Genomic DNA, 26026 nt, shown 5'->3' with positions numbered 1-26026 from the left:
AGGAGGAAAAATATTGAGTGGATAGCTGGGTTGCAAGAAGTTGAGGAGTGAAGGATGATGGTGAGGAATCTACTCTTTTAAGAAAGTTGAATGAAAAAGAAAGGCAAGAGAGGGCTGAAGCAAGAAGCTGAATAGCAGAGGGAGGTATTTTGTTACATCTGCTTGGTGAAGACGAGTGAAGAGGTTGAAGTTAGATAAAGGAGAGATTGGAGACAACGGATTGAGGTGGGAAAGAATAGGAGCTAAAGCAAACCTGGAGGAATTAGTACTAGGCAAGGGAGGTGGGTTGGGGGGGCAGGGGACTTATTTTGCCAAGAAAGGAGGAAGGGAATCAGAAAGAGTTTGATTTAATGGTTGTCACGCGGGGTGTCATGCAGGATGACAGGCGGTGTCTCTTCTGGGGTCTCTAGTCCCGCTCCCCACATAAGAACGCAGGATGTGGCGAGGCCAAAAAAAGAATACCCACGGAGCCATAGGTAGGGGAGTCATACCACTATCGTCTCACTGGTGGCTGGGTTGGAGACACAGGAGGCAGGAGCCACACAATTAGCAACACGCCGTCCACTTGTCTCTGCCAACCAACCTCACTTGCTAGCTGCAATCCGCCTCTCTGCAATCCATAATTCACACTCTGCCACGCCACGCCACGATGCCACACTACCACGCCACACCTTGCCAGCTTAGCCACGGCAGTTATATCAGTGGCTAATGGCTAATCGGTAATAGCCGATGGCCACTAGTCACAGCTGATGACCATCTACTACCTGAGCCAGCACCTTTCTACGTGAGGCCGAGGGCCTGGAAATTGTTTTCTGGGGCTCTGTCCCCACAATGGTTCTCACATTAGTATCTCTGAGGTAACTTAAAAAAAAAAGCCAATAGCTGGGATGGACCTCAGAAGTGTCTGGTTTAAATAGTCTGGGATAGGTCCTGGGCATGGCTATGTTTTCAGAGCTTTCAAGGTGATTAAAATCTGCAGTCAAGGCTGAGAACCACTGGTTTAATTGTAGGTAACTTTTTATATTGGTGATAATGGGATGGGATTTGAGGAAGCTCACACTTGATAAAGTTTGGATGAATAGGGAGTGGTAAAGTTTTCCGGATAGGTGAGGAATGGAGAAAGACAAGGAAGTTAGAAAGGAAAGGAAATGATAGTAACTTAGTGACTTTCATGAGCCATTAATGTAGAAATGAATGAGGCTTGGCCCTGTTCTCAAAGAGATCAGGAGCTTATGTGAGAGAGAGATACCTCACAATAACCGGACATTACAGAGTTCTTAACCAGTTAAGGTTTTTTGTTTTTTTTTCCTCCCCTATTTTGTTTCCTCTTCATTAAAAGTGAAACAAAATCCAGTTGTTCCACAGTGTAAACCGGGTCTAACATTTGTAAGTATTGAAAGTTGTTTTTCTAGGGAAATGGATGCTGGGGAAAGAGCTCTAATTATTATGGGAGATGGAACTGCCCCTGGTTTCATTTGCAGGCTGCAAGAAGATGGTGGTTCTTGCCTGGGATGTGGGTACATAACTGGGATCACCTGTACCTGCGAGTGGCTTGAAATTGCTAATCACTCATATTGAAAAACTTTGATGGCCATCCTGCTAAGGTGTGAAGCTTCTATGTTTGAGCAAGGTACTACGGATTCCCCTTTCTCAGCAGTGGTGCTGGGAAAGGGCCCTACTTTTCACCAGAGTAGAAGACCTAACCTTTGCCACCATGGTCTGGGATTGACTTCTGGGAACAGCTTCATCTGCACGGGAAGCAGGCACTTCTCTGTAGCTGGGACCTTCCCTTGGAGAGTGTCATGCGGGGACTCATGTGGGTGACCCTGCTCGCTGCGCCATTTGTCATGCGGGGCGGCCTGCGGGTCTCAGCTCCCGCTCCCCACCTAAGAATGCAGGATGTGGCTAGGCCAAAAAGGAACACCCACGGAGCCATAGGTAGGGGAGAGTGGGGACAGAGCCCCAAAAAGCAGTTTCCAGGCTCTCGGCCTCACATAGAAAGGTGCTGGCTCAGGTAGTAAATGGCCATCAACTGTGATCAAATGGCCATCAGCTGTGGCTAGCTGGCCATCAGCTGTAACCAGTGAGCCACTGGGCACTAATATAACTGCCGTGGCTAAGCTAGCAAAAAATGGGGGCTAGCAAGAAGATGGTGGCTGAGCCTGCAAGCGGCACAGTGAGGGTTGAGAATTGTGTGGCTCCTGTTTCCTGTTTCTCCAACCCAGCTGCCAGCGAGAGTATAGTGGTATGACTCCCCTACGTATCGCTCCGTGGGTGTTCCTTTTTGGCCTCACCATGTCCTGCGTTCTTATGTGGGGAGCGGGAGCAGAGACCCCGCAGGCCGCCCTGCACAATAGGGAGTCATACCATTATAGTCTTATTGGAGGCTGGAGTCACTCAACGTGCGACCTGCTGTCCGCTTTTCTGCCAACCGTCCGACTCCGTCTCCCCAGTGCAGCCGCGGCAGTTTTATCAGTGGCCAATGGCTCACTGGTTACAGCTGATGGCCAACTAGCCACAGCTGATGGCCATCCAATCACAGTTGATGGCCATTTACTACCTGAGTGAGCACCTTTCCATGTGAGGCCGAGAGCCTAGAAACTGCACTCCTGGCTCTGTCCCCACAGAGAGTGTCTACTGCCACTTCTTGAGCTCTTTGCATCTTTCCCAGGATTCTCAACCTTCCAGGGCAGTCTCTGGTCTGCTGTTCCATCCTGGCTCCCTCAGGCCCATGAGCTGGTGAAGAGTTGAAAGAGCTTCTATATAGAACTTTGGTTTTTGGCTAGGAGCTCCCTTCCTTAAGCAAGATTCCTGAAAGCACTATGAATCCCCTAGGCACGGAACAGAGGGGAAGTTTGGGAATTGAGTGAGGTGCTATGAGTATGTGGAGGGAGTTCCTTCTGTTACCTTATTAGTTCCATTTTAAATACAGGCATTGAGGCTTGAAGAAATTAAGAAACTTGCCCATGTCCTCAAAGCTAGGACCTATGTATTCAAAGTTCAATCTGTTCCACTCTTGTCCTTCAGGCTCCTGACCTCCCTTTGTCACTGTAGGTGGGCTCCCTTGGGAAAATCCTGGTTGGATGTCATTTTAGTGCCTTCCTCCCTCCTGAAGAATTAGGCTAGGTCCCTTGGGTCCTGGGGCACATGAGGCTCTTCTTTGGGTCTCTAGTTCCCCACTCCATGAATTAAGGATTTATGAGATCCAGGTGGGTTTTCATCCTAGTGGTGAGGGTGGAAGGCAGTCCAGAGAATTGCTGCACAGGACACACCACATCAATCAGATTTCATATTGGACTTCTCTGTAATCTAGTGTTTTAATTACCGAGATGCAATTGAAAGCCCCAATCTCACCCTCAGAGAAGAAAAATGAGAAACCAAGCTTATTCCAGCTTGATGCCTGATATCTGTTAATCCTGAAGCCTCATCTATTGACATCTTGATTTAGGTTTTGAGCTTCACGTGGGGCCAGTCTACAGAATTACCTGTAGTTCTGGTGTCAGAAGCTCTGTTTCCAGTTCTTTGGGCTCCTTTGAAGTCTGTGACACAGGCTAGCATCATATAACCATAGTCCACTTTAAACCTGCTGGATAGTCAGTTGGGGCAGCTAGGGCAGCCCGACACTGTCAAATTACACACTTGCTGCCCAGCACTGGGGGTGTGCTCTGGGCTGGACTGGGAGCACCCTAAGGCCTCCCTATTTCCCTTTATATACCTGGGTGTGGTCACTGCCAGGACCCACAGTGCAGCCCAGTTCCTGGCACATGATGATCACCAATGGAACAAGTCTGAATGCATGCAAGAACCTGGGTGCCTGAAAAGATGATTCTGCATATTCCATGCAGTTGTGGTACCGAGCCACTTGCTGATCCAAGGTGTGGGAAGGGGGGATGAGGAGAGGCCAGGGTTCAGACAAAGGAGATGAGAAGTGTTTCTAAAGGTTCTCCATCTTTGAATGGTCACAATGCAGATGAAGATGGCTCTGTCCTTATCTTTGGTCAGGTTAGAATTGACGACGGAAAGGGATGAGATTGGGTCTCAGAAAAAAAAAATTCATCAGGGAGGAGTAAAAATCCCCAAAGGAGTGAGGAACAGAGAGGCTGGGCGTCTCCTTCCTTGGAACTTCTTAATCACAGGGTTGCAAGAGAAGATACCAGGATTGGGAGTTGGAGGATGCTGAAGTGTTGCGAGGGCTGTGTCCTACCCAGGGAGACGTTCCTTATGTGGAGGTGGTTTTGAAGTATTACTGTTCTAGGTAAGTGAGGGGTTGCACAGCAATAACACTAATGATAATATAATCATACTTTTGCTTTCACTCCCTCCAAGGGAAACATGGACTTCCCATAGCCTAGACTTTTATGGTGGAGGTCACTCTTGGTGGGTTCAGTCTGTCGCCCACTTGACGAATCCCAACAGTTTTCTTGGAGTGCTCTAAGGCAGAAATGCCCCCAATTATGGCGGTTATTTTTAGATATCCTGTTATCCCTGTTTAATATCTTCAACTCCAAGGTATCTGAAACCCTTGCCGAGAGCCCAGCCTGCTTGGGGTTAGAGACCCGATAGGCCAAAGCATTTTTTAGTTTTTTACTTCTGGATGTTTCCTGGGAAAAGGGCCCCTCTCCTCCGCCATCCACACTCCCGGCGCCCTCGTCGTCTCCTCCCCCCCCCCCCCCCCGCAGGGTTCCCTTTGTAATTAATCCCAACGTTCAAACCTGAGAGAAGGAAAAAGAGTTAATGAGGGAGCGTCCCAGACTGACTGGGGGGCCGCCGCTCGCAGCTAGAATACCGAGTAATTAAATTATTTTTGGAAGTGGGCAGATATGGTGGTGTTGGAGTCAGGGAAATCCCCGCATGCATAGGAAGAGGGTCGCGTCTCTCGCCACTAATTAAAATCAGGGATGACTCTCCCTTCTCGCAACCTTGGGGGTGGGGGAGAAATCAATTTTTCCACAACCACTGGATTTCGAGTAGCTGGGTCTGGGGCCCTAAAGAATTGAACACGGCCATCCTTGGGGTTTTGGGAGCTTGATCTCCGACGGGGGCGGGGGTCGAGGAAGGGCTGCAGTTGGGGCTGTAGGAGGAGCTGCAGGCTGGGCCAAGGCCAGGAGTCGAGGGACTCTCAGGTCTTCGTTTGGGGCCGGGGTCGCTGCCCTACCGCGAAATCCCAAGATCGCCGAGGGCCGCAGGGTATCTGTAGGCGGAGGTTGGGGGAGGAGCGACTCGGGGAAGAGCCGGCCGCAAACAATGGACCCAGCGGCGGGAGGGCGGCGGCGGCGGGAACAGCCAGGAGGCTGCACCAGGAGCGTGCTCCCCGCCCCCTGCACCCCCCCGTTTCGTCCCCTCCCCCTCCACCCCTCCCCCTCTACCGCCGGCTCCGGATCTGATCCCTGATCCCTAATTCCTAGATCCCTGGTCCCGCCATGGGAGCCTGAGCGTCCCACATTGCCCCCGGCCCCCTGCCCTGGGGCCTTGAGGGGGCAGAGGCAGCCGTCTGGGACGGAGAGGGTTGATCAGACTCCGGAGCCCCCTCCACACCCTCGCAGTCCGCGCTGCCGGGCCGGGAACGCGGAGTTCCAAGCGACCCCGAGCGCTGCGGATACAAAGGTGCCGGGCCGAGCGGGACGCCCACGGAACCCACCCGGCAGGTCACAGCGGCGGGTGAGTACCGGGCCGCGGGGGCCACGGGCAAAGTTTGCAAAAAAAAAAAAAAAAAAGAAACAGAAAAGGAGAACAATCATGCAAGGGAGCCAGCCCCTTATCGAGTGGGGTGGCTTATTGGGGAAGGGGGGTGCGGGGCAACCCCCTTGCAGGGCAACCCCCTTACGATCCGTCCCCCACTGCACAGCGGTATGCCCCCCCCCAACTTTGGGGAGGGGAAGGGGCTCATGGTGAGCGGACAGAGCCGGGCCTGGAGAGTCGGGGACTTTCCTGGGCCCGGGGCCTGGGCTGGGGGCTTTAATGATCCTGGGGCAGCCGGTTAAAGCCGGAGACGGGGAGTCTGTGTTGAAGGTGGGGAGAGAGGCAGTGGAAGGATGAGGGTCTGGAGGTATTGGAAGCGAAGGTGCTTAGGGTGCATCCATACCTCCGGAGTGTGGGGAGGGACAGGGCAGGTATGGTTCAGGGTGAAATGTGGAGACTGGGGAGCGGGCCCAGGAGAGTAGAGGGTGTGTGTGTGCAGCTCCAGGATGTTGGGCTGGAGACCCAGGGGACAGGTGCCAGCATCTCTCTCCCCACTCTATTTATCCATTTGGGGGGCTGTGGGCTCTGCACTAGTGAGTTTTAAAGGATTGGTGGAAGACCAGTGTGCACGATTCTTTTGTTTTTGTGTGTCCTGCAGGTGGGCCCCTGAGTTTGGAGGTGTAGGTGTTTTTCTGTGCCTGAGTGTGTGCACTAAGGGAGTGGCTGACCGTGGATCTGCTGTGTGTTTGGATATGGACTTACTGTACACTTTGGGGCAGGGGTGTGTGTCTGTCTATGGGTGTGAACTGGGGAGGGGTTAATGGGAAAGAGGTATATAGGTACAGAGGAAGGTGGGTGTGTAAGAGCAGAATGGGGCATACCCTGATAGGTGTGTGTTCACCCGTGTACTGAGAAGCGGTGTGAGTGAATCTGTTCTCTTGTGTGTAACCTTTGTGAATAGATAAGTACCACTGTGTGTGTGCCCGCCCTAGGTGGTGTGTGTTTCTGAGTGTGTATTGGGGGTACTGCTTCTTGCCTCTGCAGGCAGATTTTCCTGGCAGAAAGCCCAAAGGGAGAGCTGTCTGGAGGATTCTGAGGCATCTTGGATGTCCCTGCCTGGGTTTGAGGGTACTGTCTTAAGTATCTGAGACCTATGGGTGAGAGTGAGTGGGCCTGTTTTGGGAAGCGGGTTTTTCTAGAAAAGGGTGTGTCTTGTGAGGATGGGGAAAAGAGTTCTGCTTGTAGTCCTAGAATAATTGGGGATTGGAGGAGTTAGGGAGAATAAGAGGGACCTTCCCCCGTCCCCCAATCCACCATCATAGGTTGGGTTCTATTGCTTGGAGAGGCTACATTCTTGGCTTTCTAGCCCAAATTCAGCCACCTCAAGCCACAGTTCTCTTAGAAAGCAGTTTTGGAGTCCACTAACTGCCCTGCCACCAGGATCCGACAGTTTCTGAGGAGTCTTGGGGTTTCGGAATGGATGGAGGCAAGAGGAAGGAGCATGCCTGCTGAAGGAATGAGTCCCAGTGCGGAATAACTTGGGTTCCCCTTCATGGGGTTGAGAAGGTGATGTGGGAGCTTGGGGGAGGTCAGTGGGGATGTTCTTCAGGAGTTCTGGAAGTGTGTCTGTGTGGTTTGTCACATAGTTTCCCTTTTCACTGGTAAGAAGCATGATTGGATGGGGTTGTGGTCTGGGGCCAGGTCTGAGGGTGAGGTATAGGGGCTGAGCTTACAAGAGGGCAGATGCCCCACTTAGGGAAGGGGCAGGCACCCATGTCCCATCATCATGATAGCACGGTGGGAAGTCACATTGTCTAGGAAGTGGGTATATCTCTCCCCAGAGGAGCAGCAACCACCTTCTTTCCTTCCTCTCTCTTGTCTGTTCTCTTTTAGAGTGAAGGGAAGCGGGTGGCCTTCTTTTGGATGCACACCTTGTTTGCTCTCTCAGCCATTTTCCTCTTGCTGCCAGTCAGGTCATGGCACCCAGTTTTAGGGCCTGAGGCTATGATTGCCCATAAGGGTCTCTGGGGGATTGGATTGGAATGCTAGAGTCCCTAATGGGCACAGGTAATTGGAATGTTTCCTGTTTCGTCATCAGACTCCCCACCTTCCCTAACACCTTTGGATATTAAAGTTAGAAATATGTTCGGAGTTAGAAAATGTTGGGACTAGGGACAAGCAAAGTAGGAAGACTAGATTTAAAAAATGCATGATTCCCTCAAATCTGACACCTGTCTGGCGGGTAGGGCTCCTGTGGTGAGCATGTACTTGCATCTAGGACAGAGTGCTCTGGCCTTCTGTCACATTGCTCACTCTGTGCAGTCTCACTGCATGCATGCTATACTGTACTGGTGGAGCGCTCTTCCAAGGAGGAGGAATTGTGGCCAGACAGTAGGAAGTGCCATCTTTGCAAGTACTTCAGACTGGACCCAGTGGTCACATCGGCCCCTCCCCCATTTTCTATTTCCTCTCATTCTTAACATGCAGGCCTTTCTGGTGTGCCCTCTGCTCCTTTTGACCCTTCGAGTTCTGGGGAAGGGCTCTCTTCCCTGGGCCTAGAGGAAGGCAGACTTTTATCTACTCATCTAGTTTTCAAGACGTCCTTCCAGTTAGAGAGGCATGAACTTGGCTAATAGAGCTTTGGGGGAAGAGCTCTGGGACTCCCCTTACCCCCTTTTGAGTTTTAGGGACTCCAGTCATCTCCTTGGCTTATTCATTCTTTAATAGCTTCCCACACTGTGAGGCCAAAGGGAAGAGTCTGACTCGGTTGGGATTAGTACTTAATAGTGGTGTGACTTTGGGGTTTAAGAACCCCATTCTTCAGCCTCTTAGGTGTCTTAAGATGCCATCCTCCAACCCTAAATGGGGCCTTCGTCAAGGAATCCCAGGTCCCCCCACTGGTGGTCTCCTTCCCTGGGTTTCAGCTTGCTCTTAAATTCTGGTTTTGATGTTTCCTAGTTTTGTGATCTCAGAGAAAAATAGATAAATTTTCGAAGCTTCACTGATATAATAGAGTTAAAAATAGGCCCTGCCTCTTACGTTTATGAGTACTAAATGAAGTAATATGTAGAGAGTACTTCACACAGTGCCTGACTAGCACATGGGAAGCACTCAGTAATAAAATGGTAGTTAGTGTGGTTTGGATTCTGATTGAAAATTGCTATGGAGAGGGGGGCGTCCGGATGGCTCAGTTGGTTAGAGAATGAGCTCTGAACAACAGGGTTGCTGGTTCGATTGCCACATGGGCCAGTCAGCTGCGCCCTCCACAACTAGTAGATTGAAGACAACGAGCTGCCGCTGAGCTGCGGTGGGGTGGCCAGATGGCTCAGTTGGTTAGAGTGTGAGCTCTTAACAACATGGTTGCCGCTTCAATTCACGCATGGTATGGTGGGCTGTGCCCCTGGCAACTAGACTGAAAATGGTGACTGGACTTGGAGCTGAGCTGTGCCCTCCAGAACTAGATGGAGCTGATGGGTCCTGGAAAAAACACACTGTTCCCCAATATTCTCCCCCACCCCTGCAAAAAAGAAAAGTTGCTATGGAGAGTTCTGGGAGAGTTCTGGGCTGGGGAGGAGAGCTAGGCTTTGGCTCTGGCAGACCATGTTGGGTGCTGCCTATCTTCTGCCAGGTGTTGTGAGAAGCACAGGGCATGGATGGAGGGGTGAATGAGGCAGGCTTTCACAGAGATGTGCATAAACATGTCTATTCACTTAGCCCAGTGAGTGCTATGTGGAGGTGTGTTCTGGAGGCCACCAGAGCATAGAGCAAGAGTGCTGGCCCTGGGATGGGTGTCAGGAAAGGTACCTGGAGGAGATGTGTCCTTAGTTGGCTTATTTTTTTATTTTTTATTGTGATGAAATTCGTATAACATAAAATAAACAATTTAAGATGAACAATGGCAGTTAGTACATTCTCGTTGTTCAACTATAGCCTCTATCTAAAAACATTTTCACCACCCCAAAAGGAAACCAGTGCCCCTTAAGCAGTTCCTCCTCATTCCTTCTGTTTCTATGGATTTACCTGTTTTGGATATTTCATATAAATGGAATTATACAATGTGTGACCTTTTGTGTCTGGCTTCCCTTATTTAGCTTAATCTTTTCAAGGTTCATCCACATTGATGAACCAGGTATCTGTAGCAGGTATCAGACTTCATTCTTTTCCATGACTGAATCATATTCCATGGTGTGGATTGCCCTTAGCAGGATTTAATGGACAAGTTAGGCAGACAGTGAGGGGACCGAGGAGGGCATTGCGGGGAGAAGCTGAAGAGGCGAGAATGGTCAGGGGTGTGGGTAAACCACACTCAGCTTGGTATTATTGGATTCTGAAGTATGTGGTAGGGACTTGGCCTCAGTTTCCCTGCCTATAAAACCAAATCCTATGCGGTTGGTGGTAATAGGGAGAGAAGAGGCTGATATATTGCTGCCTCTTTTTCAGGGTCTTGGTCGGATCAGACTTTTAAACTTGCTCTTTCCTGGGCAGCTCCCTTCTGTATGCATCTACCCTCATCCTTGTGGGTTCCTATCTTCCTGTTTTACTGGGTGTCAACTTCCCCTTTCTGAATTGACCTGAGATTTCTCCTCTTACCCTTTCCAGGTGGATAACTTTAGTCATGGTGAGATTTTGGTAGCAGAGGTGATGGAAGTAAATTCTACTCATACCTGCCCCCCCAGCAGCCCTCCCTTTCTTTACCTTATGTTTTGGTGACCTGACTTGGGCAGTCCTCTGTCATCTTTTTTTGTGATCTGGAGAGAAATGAGGTGGGTCAGAGAATCTTTCCATCCCTTCCCTACACCCTGAGTAGTACAGAGTAGGAGGCGGAGGCCTGCAGGGGACGGGGGGGGGGGGGGGGGGGGGGGGGGGAGCGGGGGTTGGCCTTTGGAAAGAGGTGCTGCTGTGCTTGTCCAATGCCCCTGGCAAGGTTGGTAATTACAGATGTGACAGCTGGGAGCAGGTTTGGGAGAAGCAGGCTTGGAATCTGCAGAGCTGAGGATATCCTGGCAATCAGGGAGGGGCAGTAAGAGGGGAGAGTGGGAAGCAGCTGGGGATGGGAAGCTTGGGGCCCTCTTCCCCTGCAACTCCACACACAGGTGGACTTAGTGCCTATAGGAGAGTGGGAGGTGACTGGAGCACAGGCTCTGCCTCACTGTAAGTGCAAGGAGGAAGGGGAAGAGAGAGGCTGGGGATCCAAGAGTCCACAAGAAAAAAGGCAGAGAGAGGAAGAGGGTTTTGGTTGCTCTCTCCAGCAGTGTATGTGTACCTGGGTGTGGTCTCAGTTAGAGAGGAGCCCTCATTTGGTGGTTGGGGCCAAAACTGTAGGCAGAGGAGATTCCTCTTATTCTGGGTGGGGTCTTATTTCTCACAATGAGGTTATGGGAACAGGAAGTGTAGGGGATTGGCTCTGCCCCCTCTAAAGGACAAAGAGGAAGGAAACTAACATTTTATTGAGCATCTATTATGTGCCTGAATGTGATATTCTGTATATGTTATTTTGTTGAAAACTTAACCTTCTGAAGTAGGCACTATTATCCCCATTTTATAGATATGAAAACTGAAGTTTAGAGTAGGTAAGCTACTCATCTAAGATTACATTGCTCCTAAGAGGCTGTGTCAGATCTATCTAACTTCATTGCTCTTCTGTTTTCCATAGTGCTCTTTCCACCTTTCCCTATTCTCATTCCGGTTAGGTCTGATTTTACTCATTATTGCCTTTAATCTTGAACTTGAATAATTTCCCTGTCTCCTGAAAAGCAAACTTGAGCCCAGATATCAGCTTGAGTGGTAGAGAAGTCTGCCCCTAAGGGAAGAGGTGACACAGAGTCCTGGAGAAACAGGGTCTCCTAAGGGGAGCACCACATTGTCATAAGCCTGGGGTAGGGCTGCCACCTGGGCAGAACCTCTCTTGGGGCTGGCCTCTTCCTCTCTTTTGGACCACTTCACACATGGGGGTTCCTGCCACCATAGTCCATGGGGTCTTATTTGTGATTGGGAGGGGCCTGGTCTTCATTGTCTCTAGAGTTTACCAGCAACCCCCTAACAATATCATTCAAACCTTTGCTGTCACCAGAGAACTCCTGGTTCCCCCACCTTCGCCAGAAGAGAGATGAGGTATTTGTGCATGAGTCTGGGGAGGGGGGTCTCTGGCTTTTTAGGGTAAGTGGGGGTTGGACAAGAACAGGTGCTGAGCCTGAGGTGTGAATGCAGTAACTTAACAACAGCGTGTGAACAGAGACACTTGTTTTTTTTTTTGTTGTTGTTACCTGCTTTACCCAGGGAAATGTGACAGATATAAGGGGTGGGGGATGTTTCATTCCTCAGAAAGAGTGAAAACCTCACTCAGGTGGTGGGTTTGTCAAGATGGTGGAGGTTGGTTGGTACTTGGGCCTTTCAGCTGGCTTGGTTTTCCTAAATAAGAACTGAGGTGTGAGGAGGTTTCCAGAATAGGGAGACACAGACCTGCCACCCGCATCCCTAGTCACAAGGTGTCTCACACGCTTAGGCCCACCCTCCTGCTTTTCCTGTACAAACCAGCCTTTGTTGCCAGTGGCTTCCACATCACAGCTGCCCCATCCACATGCAAGCGTAATGGTGGCTGAATCCCCCTCCCAAGTAGCTGCTTTCCACCTCCTTCTACTGTAAGGTAGGGGATGAGTGAGCAGGATTTGAAGGTCTCTTGGGGTAAGGGACAGTTGGGGTCTACCTCGGACAGTAGGCTATGAAAAGAGGGAGGCATTTTTGTTTTCCCTGAGTGTAGAAATGCTGTGCACAGGAGGTTGGTCAGTTGGCCATCACAGCTTGCTCACCTTCCATTGTCTACTTTCTCTTGTCCCTGCTGACAACTTGGAGGTGCCTTCTTGGCTCTTCCACGGCTTACCTGGTAGGCAGGTAAAGGCCAGTCCTTTGCCCTAACTGAGGGAAGAAGCAGCTCGGAGCTTGGTGGGTGGGAATTGTGGGGCCTACCCATTGGTGAAAATTAAACAGAGCATCCAGGGATCTAGAAGCCGTGGTTACCTTCTCCAGCTTAGCCTATACTTGAGATATATGCCAAAGGGATTACTTACCCCTCCTACTATGTACTCCTTCCCTGCCCATGTTCCCTTCCGGGAATGGAGTGCTAAGGTGTGTGTGTGTGTGTGTGTGTGTGTGTGTACACGTGTGCATGTGTGTGCTTGTGTCTAGTGTGCTGGGGGCAAGGACTTCCAGAGAGCTGCAGTGGGGTTGGGAGTGCCAGACAAAGCAAAGCAGGTCTCTACAGAACCTGCCCAGCCAAGGTGGGTGCAGCTGGGTGGGGCAGGCAGGAGCCATTCCAGGTTTCAGAGGGGGAATACGCGAGTGGGTATACGTATGTGTCTGTGTCTAAGTGTGTCTGTGGATTTAGAGGGTACCCAGCCTTACCCCTGCCTAAGACGCAGGGAAATTAAGGAAGTAGGTGGAGAGGGGCTGGCTTTGGCTTCAGTGGCTCCTTTTCAGTTCTAATGCAAGCTCAGGTGTCCTGGCCAGGAGCCCAATCTGCGGGCCCTCACCTGCTCCTTGCACTGGGGTCTGGTAGTGCGCAGCTGCTCTGGAAGCAGAGATGCCTGGGTGACCCGAGCACAGACCCTGCCTTGCTACTCAGCCCTGTAAGGAGAAGGTTCCTGCCCCCTGTCCCTGGCCCCTAAGGGTGGTGAACTCATGTCTGGGGCTGTCCGGGGAGAGTGCCTGGTGAGCAGGGTGGAGGCAGGGCACTTGGTGCCAGATCCTGGTCTCCCTGGTCTGGCTCTTTCCTCCTCTTCAGCCCACTGAGATTCAGCTGTTATCTCTGGCCTTCTGGACAATACTGTCACTCAAGGGCACTGGGGCCGTTTTAGGGTATAAGAATGAGGATCTGGGGCTTGGGGCTGGTCCTGGCGCCCTCTGAATTTAGTTCTTTTTGTGGTAGGGAAAACCCAACCTGGGATGGGTGGTTTGTCCATGGCTTGAGGTTGGATGGGAATGAATGAAGGAATATCAGGATCCTCAGTTGGGAGTGGTGGATGGTGGGGCCAGAAACCACCCTTTTGAGGGTAAGGGGCTCTTTGGTCTCAGTTCTCTTGGCTTTGGACTTTTTAGTCTCTGTCGCTTTGTCACTTGTAAAAACAGGGGGTAGGACAGGAGTCAGTGAATTCTCCTCTGTCTGGCCTCACAGTCTTTGCTCTTCCAGAACCAGAAGGAGTTTCATTGAGGAACCATGTCTCACTCTGAGAGGAGCACACCTCAAAATCACAGTACACTCATGAGGTCTTTCTAACGACGGAGGCCAAAAGAGGGCTGCTTCAGATGTCATGACTATGGACTAGCCACCGTCTTTCTCTGGGCCCACCCTTTTCTCAGTAAAACTCGGGTTTTCAACTTGAAGGCCTCCTCCAGCTTGGTGCTGGAAGCTGCTGAAAACTGGGTGGGTGAGTCCACTGTCTCCTGAGGGAGGGAATCAAAGGGGGAGCCAGGAAGGATGTGGGCACAGTCAGAGGTTCTGGCACCGTCCTGCCCTCCATAGAAACCATGTTAGGGACTGCATTTCCCCTCCCGTATTGGACACCTCCCTCCCCCACCAGTGTTTGACAGAGTGGCTTGGATTGAGCACATAGATGAGATTTGGGAAGAAGTGTGACACAGAGGGAAAACCAAGAGTCTGAAGAGGGACAGGTGTGACTTTGAGTCTCTGCCAGGCCTTACACTGATCTGATGCCTTGACAAGGTACTGTCTCTCTGGATAGATAGACATCTGGCTTCTGGGACACTGGGTTGGGAGTTGGGGCTCTTGGTGCCACCCAGGAGAGCAGGCATTCAGCACTTCGGATAGAACACACTGATCTCCTTGGACATTGGGGTTGTGGTGGGAGAAACTGAGAGAACCCTGGGCCTGGGAGTGCTTACATGTCCACACCACCCACGGTTTGCAGTGGGGGAGGGGTACAGTGCACATGCAAAGACCTGGGCTCTTGTGTAGGAACCACAGACCTTTAATGAACAAGTATCCCTAGACTCCTCTGCAGGAGGAGTCTGAAGAGGTGGCCATCCCCCTGCGTCAAGACAGGACAACGTTTCCCTCATCCTGGACTGAGGAGAGGAAGGCCACTTGTTTAAAGTGGTCCTGTCAGATTTCTGCCCTATTAGAGGAACACTTTTGGCTTTTGTCCTCTTTGCCGTTTTCTCCCCTCAGGATGGAAGTCTATTCTAAAACCAACCCACAGGCCTCCACTGCAATGCAGCCCTGTCCTCGGTTTAGATAAGAAGTAATCAGCACCCTTTATAGGTACATGTTTGTGTCCTGTCCCCTCCGCTCCCCTCCCCACCTCTTCTTCTCTGGCTCCCACAGCTCCTCCCCCAGTCCTATCCTCATCTTTGCCCTGCCTCTTTTCCCCACCACAGGTCTGAAGGAGATGGGACTGTGTGGTGGGTGATAGGGTGGCCCCGGCCTAGAACAGTGGAAGAAGGAGATGGTGACCACAGTCACCTGCTCCCTGGTTATTGGTCCTCAGCATGTGCCACAAATGGGGGTGCCTGTGTCTGTGTCCAAGTCCTTGTCTACCTGAGCTGCTCCTCTGAGTGGGGCAATGGGGAGGGGTCTAGCCTTGGTCTGCATTTTGGCCAGCACCAACCTCCCCCCAGGGCCCTGCTCCTTTTGCCTGTTGCCAGGTTCTGAGTGTATTTTTTTCCAGAGGCCTCCGATTGTTTCCTGAAGAAACCTGATCCCCAGAGCTCAAACAAAAGCTGGGGCCGCCAGAGGAGAAACCCCATTCTCTCCCCCTCTGCCCTTAACACTCCCCCCTCCCACCTCCATAGCTTCCCTTGCTTTGGATGCTGGGTATGGGTTCCAAGACCTGGCTGCCATCACCTAGGCAACAGGGGGCTTTGGTTACCATAGTGATCAATGTGGGAGAAGCTGGGCAGCTGGGACAAAAGCCCCCACATTTCCCCCCAGTCCTCCCCCCCCCATCCCCTTGGGATGATACTGAAACACATTCCATTAATTTTATTTCTGAAAGGCCTTTGGAGGGTAGAAGGGTCTCCTTTTTGTGGCAGGCTCTCTCTTCCCTCCTCTCTTCTCTGGCCTCCTTTTAACCCCAGATAATCCATGGTTGGTTTGAGCAGGGGACTGAGTGAGTGTGTTTGTGTGTCTTGGGGGGTGGGGTAGGTGAAAAGTAACAAGACACATTCCCTCTTACAGCCTGTCACCCTCCAAACCGAGGCTCCCCGTGCCCTACACCAAGTCTGGTTTCCCTCCGTTTCCACTTGTTGATCTCATCCAGTGATCCCTGCCCCCACTCTCTTCCCTGGGAACCCTGCCCACCCTGGAGACCCTCCAAACCCCCGATTCTGAGACTGATTAAACCAGGGAACTTTTGCCCTTTGTTCACTCACCATCCCTCCGCCCAGCCTCTCCAGTGCTTGGATTAGTTCCGTGGGGTACTTGAGTGGACAGAAAGTAGGGGTCTCTGAAATTGGGTTTATTTTTGGCCCCTCTGTTTGGCAGAGGAGGGAGGAACATGCTTTGGTGCTTTTTGGGCACCCTGAGTTGGGTTTGTAGGGGTGGGAGAAGCAGGCCAGGGGAGCAGGGTTTATGTCAGGTCTTTAGTAAGAGCTGGGAAGAAGGTAGGGATCTAGGCTGAGCAGCTCAGAACAAAGGACTGGGAGAGGACTGGCACTCTTGTCTGGTTTGAAATTTATCTGTAGGGGAAACACAATGGTTTCCCTCCTGCGTGTGTTTGAAGTGGTGGTTCTGGTCAGGTGTGTGTGTGTGTGTGTGTGTGTATTTGTGTGTGTGACTTCTTTATGTAGTCATAAAAACACAACAATTTTTTCATACCACCTCCTTCCCAACCAAGTCTCAGAAGAAATGTCTGGGGATTGGACTACACGTATGAGTGATCCTGGAACCAGAACATATTAATTGCTTACCTAATTACTAGCTGAACAGTTTATAAAAGCACTTCGTTCACCCCCAGGATTCTCACAGCAACCCCATCAAGTATGTATCATTATTTTCCTGATGAGCCTACCAGACTGCAAAGCACAGAGAAGTAACTTGTCCATGGTCACACAGCTAATCAGTGGGAGAGCGAGGTTTTCAATGCAGGTCCTTGGATGCAAATCCCAGGCTCTTTTTGCTGTTGGTTCTGGCAGACCTGAGTATTCGGGATGAGGCTGAGGACAGGACATGGTGAGTCTGGGTTCTGTTGTTTTGTCTGGACCCCAATCAATAGCAGTCCTTTTCCCTTTAATGTCTTCATGTCCCTAGATCTGTAACCCACTTGCTCTCTTTGAACCTCCCGGTGAAATTCAGTTTTTGTGAGGAGGACAGCAGGAGAGATGCAGGGGAGATGTCTAAACTGTATCGAGGACTAAACCAGTAAATTGAGTTCTTAGGAAGTGGGTGGAAGAGTCCAAGATGGAAACTGCACACAGGGCCATGGAACAAGGGCCCTGCTTATGGCAAAGTTTTTGAAAGGTCTGGGGTTGGGTTAACGTCTTATTTCTCTGTCCTCTAGGTGTGTCTCTATCACACACTTGCATTGTTATGGGAATACAACAAATCCCATAACAACTAGACCAAGGAGTGCCTCCAGATTACTTGGTTAGGAGGATAAATGAATGGACTTAGCATTGATTTGATCTCCTTGTATTCATTGCTATTTCCCTGAGAGTCAGAGGCATATTTATTTACTAGGTGGGTGTCAGTTACTTGCTCTGTGCCCACAGAAGGGTGGTGGATACCGTCATAGTCGTTATTTGCAAGTTGCCGATGGTTTAGTTTCATTGGGGGAAAAGTTAACAACTATATAAAGCAATCCCATTTTAATCGACCTCTCAGCAGCACTTGACCTGGTTTATTTTATTCCCACCTCGGAAAGCTCTGACTCCATGGCTGCACGAGAGCCCACTCCTCTGGCTTCACCTTCTCAGGCCTTTGCCTCCTCCTTTTTTCTTCTGGACATATTTACATATCGAGGCTCTCAGGGACCCATTATTTAATTCCCTAGGTGATCCCATTCATTCCAATAACCTTGCACCTCCAGCTCGGACTTGCTTCTGAGTCTAGCTCCTCTGACACCAGCTGCCTACTTGACTGCCTCTCACAGCTATGAACTCAGGACGCTGGAAATGGAACTCATCATCTTCCCTGCTAAACTTACTTCCTCCAGTCTTCTTCACCTTATTATAAGGGCACTACCATCATCAACTCTCGCTCAGTCCAGAGATCTAGACCCTCTGTTCCCCCTCAGCCAGTCCTCATCAGGTCCTTTGGATCCTACAACTGACATACGAGTATGTCTCTGACATGACTATTTCTTACCTCCCTCCTCTGCTGCTCTGTCCATCCAAGCCTACATGACCTGCAGTGGCCTCCTTACTCATATTCCTGTTTCTACTTTCCCCTCTTTCCAGTCCATGTCTGAACAGCTAAAGTCCTTCGCATGCTTCCCATTGCTTAGAATACAACCCGAGCTCTTTACCTGGTCCACAGATCTTTTGATAACCTGATCCCTGGCTGCCTCTTCAGCTCCCCCTGCCGCTGCCCTCTCCCTTCCTCGGTTCCACTGGCCTTTTAAGGTTCTTTAAATAAGCTGAGCTGTTTGCTGCCTTTGGCCTTCCCACATGTGATTCTCTGTTCCATGGCTTCCCCTCCACTGTGCCTGGTTAACTCCAGCTCTCCTTCAGGCTTAGATGTCATTTTCTCAGAGACACTTCCCAGAGCCACCCAGTTTAAGGTAGCTCCCACTCCTCGGAGTTGTCTCTCAGTTTCCAGGTCTTCTTTCACCACTCCTACAGTTGGTCATACTATTAAGGTCTGACAATTAAGTTCATGAACTTATCCTAGAAAAAGTGCTACATACCTCATTAATGAATATCACTATAGGCACATTCGAAGTAGTCCCCTTGGGAAGATATGCACCGATCCCAGTGCCTAGTCCACCCTTCAAAGCAATTTTGGAACTCTTTTTCTGGAACGGCCATCAGAACTGTCATCATATCCTGAATGTCATCAAAATGTCTTCCTTTCAGTATTTCCTTTATCTTCGGGTAAAGATAGAAGTCACTGGGGGGCCAGCCCGGTGGCTCAGGCAGTTGGAGCTCTGTGCTCCTAACTCCGAAGGCTGCCGGTTGGATTCCCACAAGGTTGCCGGTTCGACTCCCGCAAGGGATAGTAGGTTGCACCCCCTGCAACTAGTAATGGCAATTAGTAACGGCAACTGGACCTGGTGCTGAGCTGCGCCCTCCACAACTAAGACTGAAAGGACAACAACGTGAAGCTGAACAGCACCCTCCACAACTAAGATTGAAAAGACAACTTGACTTGGAAAAAAGTCCTGGAAGTACATAATGTTCCCCAATGAAGTCCTGTTCCCCTTCCCTAATAAAAATCTTAAAAAAAAAAAAAAAAGTAGAATTAGAAAAATCACACACAAAAAAAGAAGTCACTGGGGGCCAGATCAGGTGACTGGAGGGAGGGGGTGGTGGTGTTCCAATACAGTTATTTGTTTACTGGCTAAAAACTCCCTCACAGGCAGTGCTGTGTGAGCTGGTGCATTGTTGTGATGCAAGAAACATGAATTGTTGGAAGAAAGTTCAGATCATCTATCTTTTTCACGTAGCCTTTTCAGCATTTCCAAATAGTAAACAGTGATTAAATGTCCAGTTGGTACACATTCATAATGAATAATCCCTCTGACATCAAAAAAGGTTAGCAACATCATTGCAACAAGTTTGCAAACTTAATTGTCAACTTAAACAGTTTGCAAACTTAATTGTCAACTTAAAATTGTCACCTGTTTACTTGCGCAGTGTGCACCTGCCCCACTAGACTGTAAACTCAGGTGTGTTTCACCACTGGATACCTAGGGTACATGGGTCAGAGTAGGTGCTCAGGAAAGAGTTCATGACTCAATGAGTGAAGATGAGGCATGAACGCTCAGTGCATGGTGATTGGTGGGGTAGGCCTCACAGGGGAAGCTAGAACATTAGGTGCTAGAGTAGGCGGGGGTGGGCTTCTAAGAAGGGCTGGTGGCTGACTCTGAAGAATGAACAGGATTTGGGGAAAAGGGGAGAGGAAGAGGTCATTGTCCTTTGCAGAGTTAGAATGTGAAAGTATAGATGAAAGATGCTGCCCCTTAGCCCACTTACAGCCAGATAAATGGACCATCTTGCCTATTTCAGGATGTTAGGCTTTTGGAGAATGGTTTCAACGTGCCTTCTCCCCGCTCCCACCACCACATTATCTGTAGTTGTCATCCCTCACCCCACCCCGTAGTACACACATGCACACACACTCACTCAGCCTCTAGGGCAGCAGCCAACCTGACCTGGCCAGTAAATGTGAGTGTTTGACATAGATGCTGGGGAGATGGTGCCAAGAGAACATTCATAGGCAGCCCCCTGTGGGTACACTCAGAAGCTGTGGGGTCAAGGAGATGACTGCAGGGTGAAAGACAGACCTGGGGTAGCTTCTGGACAGAAGCCAGATGTTTCCTGCTCTCTGGGGTTTCCATTGGTCCAGTCTGTTGGCCTAGCCAGCACCTGTCCTCTCTGAGCCTCAGTCTTCCTGCTGAGAATAGGAAAAGCATTCCCCTGGTTCTCCCCTCCAGGGGCCCGGGGTTGGGTCACTTTGGGTGGCCTTTGTTGGCATCTTCCCTCCAACCTGAGCCCTTGGCACAGTCTGTGGGTGCTCCTGCCAGGATGCAAAGCAGGAGGAACTGGGCCCCTTAGGTAGAGCAGGAACCTGGGTAGAAGAGTCTCAGGCAGTGACCAGGCTCCCCTGAGCTTCTGGCAGCTGCCATTAAGGCAGGGATAGTCTTTCTCTGTCCTGGCCCCCACAGGATCTCAGCTACCCCTAACCAGCTGCTTCCTCTCCCCAGGAGCGTCGCTTGATTTTCTCTGAGACAGGCCCACCCGTCCAGCAAAATAGAGTCCCTCAGGGTGACGGTTGATTTCCTGAAGGTGCCCCTAGGCCTGAAGAAGCCGGTGCTGAAGGAGGTGCTTGTGGGCCGCCCCCCAAGGCCCCAGCCTGTGGCTCTGGAGCGCTACAAGGCACGGCGTTCAGACGCCATGGACACCGAGTCCCAGTACTCGGGCTATTCCTACAAGTCAGGCCACTCTCGCAGCTCCCGCAAGCACAGGTGACACAGGTGGCAGAGGGAAGTTGGGGGTGCTTCAGAGGTGCATATATGTGGGGGGGAGGGGTGGAGGTGGCTGCTGAGAAGACCCAGGTTCTCCCCTTGACCTGTGTCTGTTCCCCTGGCCTCTTGCTGCAGGGACCGTCGGGATCGACACCGCTCTAAGAGCCGAGATGGGAGCCGTGGGGACAAATCGGTGACAATCCAGGCTCCAGGGGAACCCCTGCTGGACAATGAGTCCACGCGAGGGGATGAGCGGGTGAGTGTCAGTGGAATGAGGTACAGGTCAGGTGTTTCCAGACTGACCCTTGTGGAAGCTGGAGGTCTCCCAGTGAGGGGAAGGGCCTGGAAGCCTGGTCTCTTTGGGCAGAGGCCAGGTCTGGGAAAGCATGTCGAGTCCCAAGGTCAGACCCTGCTTCAGTAGAACTTGGAATTTCAGTAGCAATTCCTACAGAAGCAGTAGCCGCTTCCTTCTTCATCACACCTGGGCTTTGTAGTGGGAATTCCCTGGTTCCTCTAGCCAATGCTGGTCAGTCAGGCTTCTGGGAATCTGGAAGAGGGCGGTGCTGGGTGGGGCCTAGGGGTGAGGGCAGCCCTGAGTTTTCCTTGAGCCTTAAGGTTCTGGCACTCAGGCGCCCTCTGGTGTCGGCCTGTAGAATAGCACCGCCTGGGTCTTGGGAAAAGGAGATGTGGGAGGAGTTGATAGACAAAGGGGAGGGAGGACAAATGAGGGTGGGGGATGGAGGGAGGCGGGAAGAGGGTTCTCCAGCATACGGATGAATAGGTTGCTCCTGCTCTAACGTCTGTGGCCCACTGCTCTCACCTGGTAGAGAGATCAGTAGGCAGAACATACTGCTGGAATAGGTCCTGTGTCTCGTTACTCCTCTTTCTTTTTGGGAACATCTTAGGAGGCTAGAGCCTCCCAACTCTTTTTTCCTCATGTGAGCTCTGTGATTTGGGAATTCCTGGGTCTTGGGGACAGATCAGTATCAAAGGGAAATGTTTTTTCTCCCTCTTTCCCAATCTCATCTTCCTGAGACCTGTCCTCCCAAGTTCTTTAAGTGACAATAAGACATGATAGGCTCACCTGCTATTGGGAAGAATTCCCAAGCCTTGATCCTTGGAAAGGATAGGCATTGTGTCCAGGGTTACACTAGAGTGAGGACTGGACTCTGTTCCTTGTGCTGAAAATGGTTAGTGCATCCACTTTCTATCTTCAGATTGCACTCTTATCCTTGGGAGAGGAGCTTCTTTAATCCCCTAATCATAGACACTGCCAGGCAGTCTCCTACGTGCCCCATCCCCTGTCTCAGTCCTGTAACCTAAATCCTCTGTGTAGGATGTGACTCCATGTCCCCAGGCTGTCCAAGAGTGAAGAGCAGGGATACTGACGGTCACTGGTGGTCTTGGGGCTCACTTGTTGGATGACATCTAGCCTCTAAAGAGAAACAGCTTAAGTGAACCACACTCAGAAGGGCATCTGGGGACCTCAATCTGTCCATCCACTTGCCTCCAGGAACAAGCAGCCCCTGTGCTGTGGACATTCAGATGGCCTAACAGAGCCTGGGGGGCAGACCACAGACCCAGAGTGGCCCTAGTCTGCATTGTGTCCCACATGCCCTGCACTAATCATTCACGTTCCCCGTGGTGTCCCCTTCTCTTCACCATGCTGCTTTTGTCAGGTCACTCCCTCAGTCAGAAACCTCGACGCTCCTAATGTCTGGAGAACAGGTGTTTCTTGTTTAGCTTAGCATGGCAGGTGGCCTGCCTGCCCTTCCTGGTGAGTATGACCTCAGATCCTAGTCACTGCCTGAGCAGCTCCCATGTCTCTTGTGCCCTCTTCTCTGAGGGTCATCTGTGCATGTGCAGTTTTTCCTGTCAAGCTGACTGGTATGGAGGTCCCCAAGGCCCAGGTCTCAGATGTTCCATCCCTGCAGAGACCTGGCCAGGCTTGGACACAGTGGAGCTCAGTCTGTACTTTGTTGGCTTCATACTGGCTGATTACCCTCTCTTCTTTCTCCTTCTCTCCCACGCTTCCCTCTCTATTTTCCTCTCCTCGTCCTTTCTCCTGTCCACCCCCCTATTGCTATGGCCCCACCTGCTGTAGGATGACAACTGGGGGGAGACGACCACTGTAGTAACAGGCACCTCAGAGCACAGCATCTCTCACGATGATCTCACACGCATCACCAAGGACATGGAGGACAGTGTCCCGCTGGACTGCTCCCGTCACCTGGGGGTCGCAGCGGGGGCCACACTGGCGCTGCTCTCCTTCCTCACACCGCTGGCTTTCCTGCTCCTGCCCCCTTTGCTGTGGCGGGAGGAACTGGAGCCCTGTGGGACAGCCTGCGAGGGCCTCTTCATCTCTGTGGCCTTCAAGCTCCTCATCCTGTTGCTGGGCAGCTGGGCCCTGTTCTTCCGCCGGCCCAAGGCCTCGTTGCCCCGTGTCTTCGTGCTGCGTTCCCTGCTCATGGTGCTCGTTTTCCTGCTTGTTGTGTCCTACTGGCTCTTCTATGGCGTGCGTATCTTGGACGCGCGGGAGCGCAGCTACCAGGGTGTGGTACAGTTTGCCGTGTCGCTGGTGGACGCCCTGCTCTTTGTGCATTACCTGGCAGTAGTCCTGTTGGAGCTGCGCCAGCTGCAGCCTCAGTTCACACTCAAGGTCGTGCGTTCCACCGATGGGGCCAGCCGCTTCTACAACGTGGGCCATCTCAGGTATGAGCACCTGGGAGCAGGTGGATGGGCGTGGGGAGGCAAGGCAGGCTGTTATGGTGGGGGGGCTGGAGATGATGTTCTAGGAGGGCCATATGGGAAGGAATTGAGTGCCTCGTATAGTAGGTTTTCAGTGTTTGCTTCTTGATGAGAGGGTGATGGACAGGGTCCTGGGGCAAGATGGGGTGGGAGTGAACCAATGAACAGTTAGAGATTGGGGATCTTAGAGAGATGGGCCAAAGAGGAGAAAGGTGTGGGACACAAATAAGGGCTATTGGATATTACTTTTCTAGCTCTTTCTTGGAGGCACAGCCACTTATGAGCACAGGGTGAATGGTCACTGAGATGAGCTGGTCAGAGGATGGACCTCCAGAGCAAAAGATAATGAGGAGAGCCCTTTAGCCCCCCTCTAAACTTGTGGACAGTCTGCTCCCAGACCATACAGAGTATCAGTAGCACTTCCTGGTCCTGTAGGGAACCTTGGGGGCAATCCTGAAGGGCATGAGTGACCTTGGCTGGGGACCCAGGCCCAGTGCCCTTTCTCTTCTGGGCTTCAGCACAACAGGGAAGGACTAGCAGGCTCAGCCCTGGGGAAGGCTTGGGAGCCTGGTAAGTAGACCTCAGGCCCTGAGCCAGGCTTCTTGGAAGTAGCTTGTCCGTGTCCTGTGTCCTCTCCTGCCCTGCCAACCTGCCCTGATGTATCCCTTCCCCTGTGCGCCTTGTCTGTCCCTTCTCCTTCCCCCTCCTGTGTCTCCCCCACAGCATTCAGCGCGTGGCAGTGTGGATCCTGGAGAAGTATTACCATGACTTCCCTGTCTACAACCCTGCCCTTCTCAACCTGCCCAAGTCCGTCCTGGCCAAGAAAGTGTCTGGCTTCAAGGTGTATTCCCTCGGAGAGGGTGAGCGGCCCTGCTCCTCCACCCTCTTGGTCTTTTCCCAAGCAGGACTCCAAATTACCTGTTTCTCTCACATCCTTTTTCCCTTGCTTTCTCCTTTCCCTGGCCCATGTCCCAGCCCCTTCTGTTCTGTCCTTTCCCTTGACTCCAGGTGGCTGGTCTTAGCTGCTGATCCTACTTGCTGTCCCTTTATGCCATGGTGTGTCCCCCCAGTCTGGCTCTTCTGTATCTGCTCATCAGACCTGGTCCTAAGCCCTCAGCTCTCTGAGCTCCAGAACCTCCTGTACTGGCGAGGATCATGTGCAGAGCTTCTGCTCTCCAGTGCCACGTTGTTGTTTCCTGTGGGCCTCTCCTGGGCGTGGCCATGAGGGTTGGGAACAGGAGGTATTGTTGGGGGTGGGCACAGCTTCCTCTGGACGTGTCAGGTTGCTGTCTCCAGACTTCCTGGAGTGAGAAGCAAGGCCATGCTCCAAAGTGACCATCTCCTCTCTGTCCTGCTTCTGTGCAGAAAACAGCACCAACAACTCCACGGGCCAGTCCCGAGCTGTGATTGCAGCAGCGGCCCGGAGGCGGGACAACAGCCACAATGAGTACTACTATGAGGAGGCCGAGCATGAGCGGAGGGTGCGCAAGCGGAGGGCCAGGTGGGTCTCAGGTGTGGGGGTGTGTGTGCGGAGCTTTTTGGTATGGATAGGCTCAGGAGAGAAAGACCAACGGACTTCTTAACTGCTGGAAATAGACGAGTGAACAGTGATGATCAGCGTTGAGTGTGTGTATTCGTGTCAAAACAAATCATCATGAACGCGGCTCTGTAAAACAACACACGTGTATTACCTCACAGTTCTATAGGTCATGCAGGGCTCACTGGGCCTCCACTAAGGTCTTACCAGCTGACATTTGAGCCTGGGTTGTCTTCTCAGCTCACTGGTTGTTGGCAGCACTTTGTCACCTGGCCCTGTACACAGTTCACAACATGCAATTTCCTTTTTCCTCGAGGCCAGCAGAAACAGGTTTCTCTCTCTCTCTGACTTCTGCCACCAGCCAGAGGAAACTGCTTTAAAAGGGCTCATGGATGAAATCAGGCCCACAGTGATAATCTGTATTTTAAAGTCAACTGATTTGGCACTTTAATTATATCCTCAAAAGTACGGAGATTATTGAATTGCCAGGAGGTGGCAATGTGGTGGAGGTGGACAGGAATATATTTGAATTCCATCTACCACAGTGGGCTGGAGACCCAGTGAAAGGGTATGAGCCTCTTCTACGACAGCAGGGACTGAGGCGGATAATACCTCCTACCGGTACATATCACAGGCTTACTCAGCAGATGGTATATTTTTACCTGCAAAAAATAAGGGTCTGGTGCCCATATCTTGGAAAATTCTTCAATGCTGTTCTCACTCCTCCCTTTCCCCATTCACATTATTATGTGAATTTACGTCATGCCTTAGGAATCTTGGTGCCTGCTGTTGCCAGGTGCCACCTGGGTTTTGGGATTTCCACTGGGGAGGAGCAGAGGGCCCCAGCCCTCTCCTCACACATAATCTCCAGGCCTCAAGGGAGGAAGGTAGCCCTTAGCCTGTTCTGACTTGAGCCTGATGTCCC

General features: G+C 51.4%; 1 protein-coding gene across 2 annotated transcripts in view; it reads left to right on the top strand.

Moving 5' to 3' along the window:
- The first annotated feature begins 5355 nt into the window (after positions 1–5355).
- Positions 5356–26026, top strand: part of VANGL2 (VANGL planar cell polarity protein 2) — a 42171-nt gene continuing 21500 nt past the window's right edge. For both annotated transcript variants that reach the window (XM_033093257.1, XM_033093256.1), the window contains exons 1-6: positions 5356–5658; positions 20556–20816; positions 20952–21072; positions 22921–23528; positions 24288–24424; positions 24930–25065. In XM_033093257.1, the coding sequence (XP_032949148.1) occupies positions 20746–20816; positions 20952–21072; positions 22921–23528; positions 24288–24424; positions 24930–25065 (1073 nt within the window). In that variant the 5' untranslated portion in view covers positions 5356–5658; positions 20556–20745. The remainder of the gene's footprint in view (positions 5659–20555; positions 20817–20951; positions 21073–22920; positions 23529–24287; positions 24425–24929; positions 25066–26026) is intronic.

The sequence above is a fragment of the Rhinolophus ferrumequinum genome, chromosome 22 (assembly GCF_004115265.2).
Source record: "Rhinolophus ferrumequinum isolate MPI-CBG mRhiFer1 chromosome 22, mRhiFer1_v1.p, whole genome shotgun sequence".
NCBI lineage: Eukaryota > Metazoa > Chordata > Mammalia > Chiroptera > Rhinolophidae > Rhinolophus > Rhinolophus ferrumequinum.
This window is presented reverse-complemented; position numbering and strand designations above follow the sequence as displayed.